The sequence below is a fragment of the Opisthorchis viverrini genome (genome assembly GCF_000715545.1).
Source record: "Opisthorchis viverrini unplaced genomic scaffold opera_v5_1, whole genome shotgun sequence".
In the NCBI taxonomy this organism is placed as follows: Eukaryota; Metazoa; Platyhelminthes; class Trematoda; order Opisthorchiida; family Opisthorchiidae; genus Opisthorchis; species Opisthorchis viverrini.
In genome coordinates this window covers 376,810-386,726 of record NW_008751657.1, presented here as the reverse complement: position 1 = coordinate 386,726, position 9,917 = coordinate 376,810, and the positions used below count along the sequence as shown (strand labels likewise).

Below are 9,917 nucleotides of genomic sequence, written 5' to 3'. Positions count from 1 at the left end.
GCCCCTTCACTCGGCCCCTGTCACTGAGCCAGACCCATGGCACGCTCTGCAATGGCTGTCAGGTGTGCATGGCCAGTACGGTTGTAACGGTCTGTTGCGACGGTATGCAATATGGTCGGATGATTTGAGGGAACAAACTATGTGCATATGTTGATCTTCGGGCGAACGTACCAAGGCGGATTAAACAGCGTATAGTTCGGGTGGCCCAATCTCGTTAACTGCCCCACGTGGGAGCGCCTGGGCAGAATGGGGGGTGGGGAAACACGAGGACGTAGCCCTGAACCGAGTCACCACTGTTGGAGTGTTTATAGTTGGCACCTTTATTAATTAGCTAGCATGGAACTGTTGAGCAAGAGTAAATTATTTGCAGCCTCCAAGGTATATGGATGAGCCCATTAACAGTCCTCACTGGCCCGGTTTTTGTTCATTTACCGGTAATTCGAATTAGCGGTTAGGCACACAAAATATATCGGGAAGGTAACGTCGCGATGGGTCAAAATTTAACCAGTGGCAAATGGAAAGTACATGCACGGCAAACAATGTGAAGCGAAAAAGATACTCCCAACGTCCGCAGATTGTTCCATTCGATTCCCTTAACTGGTCCTCGGAAGCCTCTTGCCAATGACACCATCAAGGACCGGAATAGTTGTCTGATACGCAGGCAAAGGAGAACGTTTGAACCGCTGGACAAAATACTACGAACAATTCGGTTGGTCACCTACCTCAAGTCGGTCTTTAACAGTTACATACACCGTGAATATGAGCTCCATTTAGCCCCAAAAGTGTCCAAGTGTACATTCTTACTCATGCGCCATAGTGCTTCAGATCCTGACAACCTTCCAGCTGCTCTGTTCACGGGAGGCGGCGAATCCTTCTACCAATGACTGTCTAGCCTATTCGCATCCAAATGGGAGTCGATAACAGTGCATATCTTCAAAAAGGGCAGCCCTAGTGAGTACAGTAACCACAGAGGCGTCAGTTAGACTGCTGGTGTAAAATTTCTGATGTCACTGATTGTTCATCTCAAAGCGGCACACCAAACTCCGAAATATGGCATATCTTCAAAAAGGGCAGCCCTAGTGAATACAGTAACCACAGAGGCGTCAGTTGGACTGCTGGTGTAAACTTTCTGATGTCACTGATCTCAAAGCGGCACACAGAACTCCGAAATATTAGCATCAATTGAAATTTCTACCGGGTAGGTGCTGCAACGGCCAGATCTTCAGTCTTCGTCAGGTGTTTTAGGTGCATGTACATACATATGTACAAAAGGTCCACCATCCTTGTGCTCCTCAACCTCAACGATTCGTTCAATTCGGCAGTCGACCAGCGGTCCCAACTACAATTGCCTAAAAGGGGATACTCCAAAATTCTATATTCACACAACTCAGAGCGAGTGGATGTCTAGCTCCTCTAGAAGAAGTAATGTTCAGCATGGTTACCCATTCTTTTCAATCCTATTCAACTTCATCACCAATGAACGAATGTAATGAATACCAGAGGGTCTTCAAAACCCCCGTGTGTAAATCGCTGATTGCAGTGACTTATTATGTCGTACGCGGAAGACATTATAATTCTGGAAGACTAACATAAAGCACGTGCACTAACCAGCATATAATCTCTCGACATGTGTTGTATCTGAAAATACTAGTCATGCATCAGAATGTGCAGCCTCTGAACATCCCTAGCAATGAAAGGAGAAGCACTGGAGGTTGTGGAGGACCTTACATACCTCGTTAGTTGCATTAGCTCTGACGGAAATCCGTCTAATGAAGTCCGTGCAAGAATCTTAAACACCCGAATCACGTGTCCTAAGTCTCGTGACTTGTAGCTTCAAAAAGGCGTCACCGGGTCTAAAGGGCCCCGTGTACCAGGCTACAGTAAGGGTTGTGCTGTATGGCTGTGAGACGTGGCCCCTGCTGTGTTGTTGTATGGCTGCGAGACGTGGCCCCCGCGAATAGGTTATGTTTTTGATCACCAATGCTGAATGGCGTCAACGAGGTCGCAACGATGTAATTGGGAAACGGGTACTTGGTTGTGCAGGAAATGATTCAGTCGAGGGAAACATGAAGCACCATCAACGGCGGCGACTAGGTCATATACAACGTACGCGCCCTTCACAACGGTGCTAACTGTCGGATTAACAGCAGGTGAATTGGCAGAAGGGAGTGGGAGATTGTGAAGAGTTCGCGACCCCTATTGCACTTGACCGGGGCCATTGCAAGAAACGACGGCTAATCGATGTGCGCGTGATCAGTTCATCCTACGATTACTTGACTGAGTACTTGGGGCAACTGAGTATGCCAGTGATAAGCTAGCACCGGGTTCATACTCTTCTCACTTATTTTTACTTCAAAGCTCTGGATGCGACTAGGTGGCTTTGTAGTTGTGTGGTAGTGAAGCGCCAGTGTCAATTCCGATGTTTCTGTCTGATGATGGGAAGGTGTCGACCGAACCGATTGAGGCGCGAGCATGCCCACTTGCTCAGGCGTAATAATACACATACGATCAACGCACGCTGTTGGAGAAACGGTAAGTCGCGGAAAGTTACATGCCATGTGCTAGATATCTGGAGTCCAAATCCCGGCAGGACAAAGATTAAGTACTGTTGGTGAGTCCTGATAAGAGCCGATCCAGGGTCGTTTTGGTGTGGACTATTCAGGCTTGTTCACACAATTGTGGTGTGCACAGAAGTTCCGCAAGCACCGGGGAAACATATCTGTACTAAAGCTGATATGCTGCTTTACCGGAGGGAAGAAACAAGCTCGTCAGCAAAAGCCGGGGTAAATGGTTTTGGCGGCTCTTAGCTGCTCAGCTATCCACGCAACTCACCCTTCAGCTCCGCTTAAATATTATGAGAAATCGACGGTCGAAAGGACCATCTGAAGCACAATCCCTTGGTTTATAGTCCTAGAAAATTTGGCGCACAGGTCAAGGGAACCTGCATTTGATTCTCGCACCCCATTTGCGTAGCAAGATAATTCTAGATTAAAACCACTTTGGTTAACAAGACGACGACTGTCTTTATGAGCCCTGAAGGTACTGGTAAACTGTTTGGTGTGCAATTTAAAAGGTACGTTTTAGTCTATTGATGAGCGACAACCAGTTCGAGGGCACTTAGGCGGAGAATCGAAATTTGGCATTCAAAATGTAATTTTGCTATGTTGACCACATGACCAACTCCTACCTGTACGACGTTCGCTTTCGTCACGATAGATCTGTAATGAGCGTTTCTGCTCGCGAATAACGGAAGCGGACGAAAGGGAAATAAATGAAAAACACGTGTGTTCCAAGACGTCTACAATACATCAAGTCAAAGCCCGCTTCGGGTTTGTTGTTCCGTGGGGAAGTCGCATATCGTCATGTTACATGGGAAAACTACTAATTAAGCATAAGTTTCTTCCCTGCACAATGCACTCTCCAACGGCGAAAAATCACGTACCTACATTCCTATAACAATTATAAACTGCCGGGGTCCGCTACAAGGTCCTGTGCAGCCAGGCATTTAGTAGGACTGAATTGTTGCAATCTCGCAGATTTATCGGATAAAATTCATGGTAGAGATTGATATCAATAACAACGAAGCATGTACTGCGTAAGAAACAATAGGCCCAGGTCCGATACACTGTGTTTTGTGAGAAATGTTTCAGTGTGCGTACTCAGCGACGCTCTTCCACCCTGCACTACATGGATGACTGAAGAATGAGTTGGAAACTAAGTTTTTTCCCCTGAATGGTATTCGGAGAAATAACTGACCCTCGATGGATGAGCTGCTCACACTGCACCGGCCGCGCTGCGTATGCCAGTCGACCGACTTCCTCAAAGGGCTCTTCTCGCACAACCACGTGAAGGGTGGGAGAGCCAGAGGCTGTCAAACGATGACTTGGCAGAGCAGTATAAAACCATTACCAGCAAACTCAGCTGCGCTGGTCATTGACGTCTTCCTGGATGGGGACCCAGAGACGGGCCATATCAACGGTTAGAGACATTGTCAGACATTGCCCAGTCGCGCCCTCAATGGCGCTCATGCATCCAAGCTATTGCCTTCAATTCATAGTTCCCTTCCCAATCCCCCACTTAACAGTCCACTCAGTGCTGTATTTACGCACTAATTTTTCGGCACCCGCCTCCAATGTGCAGCTACCTACCCCACCTCTCCGAATCATCGGTGAACGAAACTGTGGCAGCTACAACCACTGTATAAGTACGCGGTTGTTACAACTGACAATGACGTTTATGGATAGAGGCTTTACTGTGCTTTATTTGGCCTAATAACAGAAGTTGAATTCCAAGGTGATTCGTTGGTATAGATTTTTGTATCCACTTTGACTTCACGCAGACGCAGTGTAGTGAGAATATTCCACACAGTGTTTAAGTTTCTATTCAGGCAATGCCGCACCCGAAAGCCTGCGAATATCAGACAAAACAACGGACGGACAGTCGCACGTGATTCTCATGTGAATTCGATACCACGCCTGTCTGAGCGGGTGCTTCGTGTCTAGAGTGGGACAAAACTGCATTTCCATGGTCATCGACAACGTCAGAATCATATCTCTTCGAGTAGGCAATAAATTTATTGACGGTCTTTCAGGCATAACACACACCGACATTGGAACGAAGGATGAGATGCAGATGCGAACATCAAGGACAGCCTAGCCTACGATGGAGATTTACAGTGAGTATACATAAAAACTTCGCCAGTTAATCCAAGTGCCAGCCGCCTTGTACAGGCCCGCATGCGGAGTTGCGAATCCACAAACCATCAAGTGAGTGATTGAAGGAACCCAGTGATCTTTGATTGGAGTTGAAGAGACTTCTGGTAAATCTCGAAAGTACAAGTCAAAGCACACAGTGCACTGTACATTGTTGTGAACATTACTGCAAACACGATGGGAGTACACTGACGACAGTCGCGATCGGTACGGCTATGTAGGGATCAGCGAACTGTGTGTCGAAGGGGAATTGTCCGCAGAAATATAGTGGTCAGAACATGGCAGAGAATGGTGAAAATCAGATAACATCGGTCGACCGACAGAGCTCTGCCTTAACGTACAGGACCAATAAGGTGGACAGCTAAAAGCTGATTTGAGAAGTATAAATGGCAATAGTCCGATCAGTAGCCACAGCTCGGTTCTTCCATAACATATACGTGATGGGTTTGCGTATAGGTTTGCCAGTGTTCAGCTCATGAAAAAATATCAAATAGTGCGTTATATCAATCGAACCCGCAAACCGCCCGAGTTGTCGAATTGTTTAGGGTGTGGTTGGGTCTTTAAATTAAGCGATTAGGGAAGTCACTTCATTTACGTGATACCGAAATATGATAATCCACAGGACGCGTGCACACGTGTGCTTCATTCGTGCCAAACTGGAACCATCCGTTTAGGATGCCTCCCACGATTACCTACAATAGCGGCGAGTTGAAGCCCGGGTTGTGTTTGTAGGCCCCTACAAGCCCTGCATATGAAATAATATCGCGAAGACATCAAATCCAGCTTTGGCACTATAACTGGCCCCAGTCATGAGATAGAGGGTCGTACAGCTACCATAAAGGATGAGTCTGTAGGAAAGTTGGTGTATTCAAACACATTAGGGATTCACATAATGTCATTGGACTTGACTAAGGAATTCAGTAGCTCGGTTATGTTGGTGTCCCTCCGGGAAAATGGTTCCTCTAGAGTAGACAATTCCACTGGAGTGAAACGCTGAAGGTCAACGAGAAACCAACAGACAACCTGAAACGAAATCAGACAACATCCAACATGAACGAGCTGAAAACGTGTCATTTTTTGAAAGGTGAAGCAAAAAAATTTTCAACGATTCCCAGCCTGGAAGTGGAAAAAACCCGAGAAATTAGAGCATTCCAGTGACATTCCTAAAGCAGAACTGACTCAAACTGAGGATAGCTTACAGGAAGAACAGCGCATTTTAACCCTCTAATTCGATCCTTGCAGTCTGGGTGTCAGAAATATGAACAAAAATTCCTAAAGCAGAACTGACTCAAACTGAGGACAGCTTACAGGCAGAACAGCGCATTTTAACCCTCTGATTCGATCCTTGCAATCTGGGTGTCAGAAATATGAACAAAAATTCAAGACATGAATGTTAATGAACACGGGATCAGTAAATCAGTGGATAATCTTACCCTAACCACCAAATACATGTTTCACGTTCTTTATGTTTACTATGTGATCACTAGTGGTTTCTAGCAACCTAAAGAAACTGAGGAAATGATCACCAGACTTCTTGATCACACGAATTTTATCAATCCTGATAGCAGATACATGTTGTGGGATATTAATGTTTGTTACTTCTCTCAGCAGCAAGGCAAAATGTGAAAATAATATATATGGCCGATGCATTCGGGACAGCTACTGGATGATAGTTCCTGGACGCTTGATCGTGTACGCATTCTACTGTTCAGAAGTGATACACTCGTCCCACGTGTAAAACGTTCGAGTTTCAAATTCCCGCATCATTAAACCATGCATTGATGATGCGCTCTAATAAGGGCGAAATTCTGGTCCAATGCTTCGAACCAGAACAGGGTGATAACTTCAGATGAGGATGTTGTTAATGCATAAGCAGGAGTTCACAGCAAAGTTGAACTGACACACATGTGGCAGCAAAAGTTATCACATGCTAAGGAAAACGTTTTGGGCACAGCACTCGTTGGTGATTAGCATGACCCTATAGACAGACAAAAGCGCAACAACGCTCGGAACGAACACTGTGAATCGGTTCAATGACCAGTTTGCAGAATTCCGCACTATGTAGATTTGTGATGGAAGTGCTCGATTGCTCGAAGGTTCTGTGAAGGTTTTATGGTTCTAACGACTGTAGAGGCAAGGGTGCTGATAGGTAACATGAGCAAAAGACACATGTATGTGTGGCTAGAGTTGAAGGTCAAAAAAGCTATCAGAATATTCAACGTTAGCAACAATGAAGGTATCGTTCACATAGAGCACTGAGAAATATCTGGAACTTTTCCGAGAATTCCTCAACATAGTCGCCAGCGTTGAACCTGATGGGCTGTCCATTGCAAGCTTCGGACGAAGCAATCCGAATTATTCGTTCCGAGTGCTGTCACACAACCGGTACCAAAATCGTTTGTATACTAGTGAGGACATGCTGGTCAGAATTCAGCAACTAGTGTTGCGTGAACAGAGTTTTGACGCGGTGCATCTGTTTGTCGTGATCCTGTGAACGTGACACCAGCTTTTGCTGCTACATGTCCATTCCACGCTGTTGCCTACATCTTTCACGTGTACCAGTCGCTTTTTTACGTTTCGCAGCTGAGGAGAATGAACGCAGTATTGATATTCCGGAGTGTTCTCTGAATTGCTTAGATAAATTCCATTGCATTGCTTATTTTATTTATTTCGTCATTACTCTAGACGACTAAAAACCTCGTTTTGGTTCGCGGACAACTAGGATTCGTGTTCTCTTAACAATACGATTGTGTTACTCATACTGAATGCACAACTTCACACGATTCTACATACCTTAATTATAAAAGTAGAGAACCCCTAGTTGAATCCATGAGCACCTTGCATGTCGGATGAAGCCCACTGACAGTCATTGATAGGATCAAAGAAATGGCGTTCATAGTGTTTCAGACTGTCAGCACGCAAGCTAACAACTCAAGAATTTTGTGAAAAGCAAAGTGACTATAAATTCAGTGAGCAACCAGAACCATTCTGGACAGGGTGGCGAAGTTGTTTGTGTAGTGTATATACGGTAATCTCAGGCCACCAGTGCAGTCAAGCTCGCACACAACATGTATTTTTCATTTTTTAGCTTCAGCCACTGAGCGGATAAGAGAGGGCTTCCGACGGTTATTAATTTTCCAAGAAAGTGCTCACAAAGCTTCAAAGGATGGAACTTACGAGCAATCGGGTCAGCTTACTGGTATCATTTCTAAGGAACGCAAATTCTCCAAAGAATCCAGTCATCCATGGAGATATGTGCATATGGATCAGGCAGTTCAAGAGAGATCAGATATTGAAGACACATTCTCCCACGAAGGTTTGCCGGGTCGAGACCACAGACCTTGCCAGTCTGGAGACCAACAAGCTGTCTGCGGTATCGTCGGGGAGAAAGTTAACCTGATGGGGGAGGACGAAGAACGGTAGGACATAAATAAGGAGGAAGACGAGTACTTGTTTGATATCTCACTACCAATGTACAAACCAAATCTGCCACCAGAAGGATGTTTCGGTAAACAAAATATCAGTGTAGGGAGCTTCCAAACATTAGAATCCGGTTTTGATGAGGGATGGCAGACATTCCATTGAGGCACAAGTCTCGTAAAAATAATTTTCCCGATGTAGCATCAAAACCAGTAGTCATACATATCAAGGGAAGTGAGCTTGCACAACGGAGAATACTCCCAGTAATTAATGAAAACACCATCCAGTTGGGAAGCCATATTTCGGAAAATTGAAGTGAGTGCGCAAGCCTAAGGGAGACAAGAAGGAAGTTCCAAAATTTTTGGGATTATCTGTAGTAACACACAGACAGACGCTTAGGAAAGAAGTCAGTTTTCGGAATAAACACCCATAGAACAACAGAACAGTTGATTGTCTGTGACCATAAACCATGTGCGTCACAAAGACGCATACACAAAGACATCAAACCCTTCTGATCAGACCACATCATTACTAATATCCGAATGAAGCACATTTGCGCAGCATAACATTGATTACGCAGCGAGATGGAATGACGCCTGCCAAACTGACAAACTTGTTACACGGGAGCCCAAGCTGTGTATGCCCTTGTGATCTTTCTCCGCTTTCATTCGTATTAGTATTTCGCACCCCCTCCCCAGAACATAATACGCACTAGAACTAATGGAGCCATATCGGTAACTACCATGGTAACTGGTTGGATCTGGTTTTTGATCCCATTACGGACCTCCTAAGAGACATGCGCCGTGACCGTCAAAGAGAATTATGTTACCTCACCACGGCTCCTGCCTAGCATTGAGTTGTCTTTTGCAGGATAGTTCAACTATATTAGATCTCATTGAGTACAAAAGCACATACACGCCAACGAAGTGCTCACCACAATTTGGATCCACTTACCAAGGCGGCTCTTGCTTGAAAATCAGTTGGGAGATTAGCACGCTGATGATTCATCCTTATATCAATTAGGGACTAGAACGAGGGAGAAAAAAAATGACAACATACCATCACAATGGCAAGTGGCTCGATGACGAACATCTAATCAGAACGAACCGACTACACAGCAAATGGACGACTATAGTAACATACAGAAAGACAAGCAAGCGTACTCTAGCGAAATTTGTTGGAAACAAACGCAGAGATAACAACTCAACATTGCCCTTACCACTCAAAATTCGAGATTATCCTGCAGGCAAGTATTCTGCAATATTCGCGAACTTGGTTAAAGACTCAGGTGAACCTCATAGGGCTCAGGGGTTGAGCATTAGGCAGCGAGCTATTGACAAACAAATTCAGAGTTAAAATCAACTACTGACGTTTAAATCGCTCTTGTGTGGACTTCGGAAAGCAGATAGTTTCATGTCCTTTGTAATTCCTCCAGATTTCTCCACATCTATCTATCTAAAGTTACACTTGCAGTTCCCTAACCTTTTCCACTTCGACCGCACATCAGTACAGTTGTCGAATTCGAGATGTAGGGATTCCGACTTGGTGTGTCGTTTCGAACAAGTACGCTAACTTCGCACATGCTGGAGTATTTATCGAGCAGTTTCTGAAAAGCACGGTAGTAAACACTAGAATGACAGAAATTACCAGTCCAAAACCACTACACGGTGCTTTAGCAAACATCAACATCATCATCATCATCAAGGACAGCAACACCATTGTTGCCACTGATGCTTCACTGCCGTACAACCATTAGGTTTCTCGAGTTTATATATATATATATAT

General features: G+C 45.0%; 1 protein-coding gene across 1 annotated transcript; it reads right to left on the bottom strand.

Moving 5' to 3' along the window:
- Window positions 1–5,559: 5,559 nt before the first annotated feature.
- T265_00006 (hypothetical protein) lies at window positions 5,560–9,224 on the bottom strand (the record flags this gene model as incomplete). The annotated part of the gene is made up of 3 exons (XM_009163663.1): window positions 5,560–5,735; window positions 9,087–9,158; window positions 9,192–9,224. The coding sequence occupies 3 exons, from the start codon at window positions 9,222–9,224 to the stop codon at window positions 5,598–5,600; spliced, it is 243 nt and encodes an 80-aa protein (XP_009161927.1).
- Window positions 9,225–9,917: the final 693 nt, after the last annotated feature.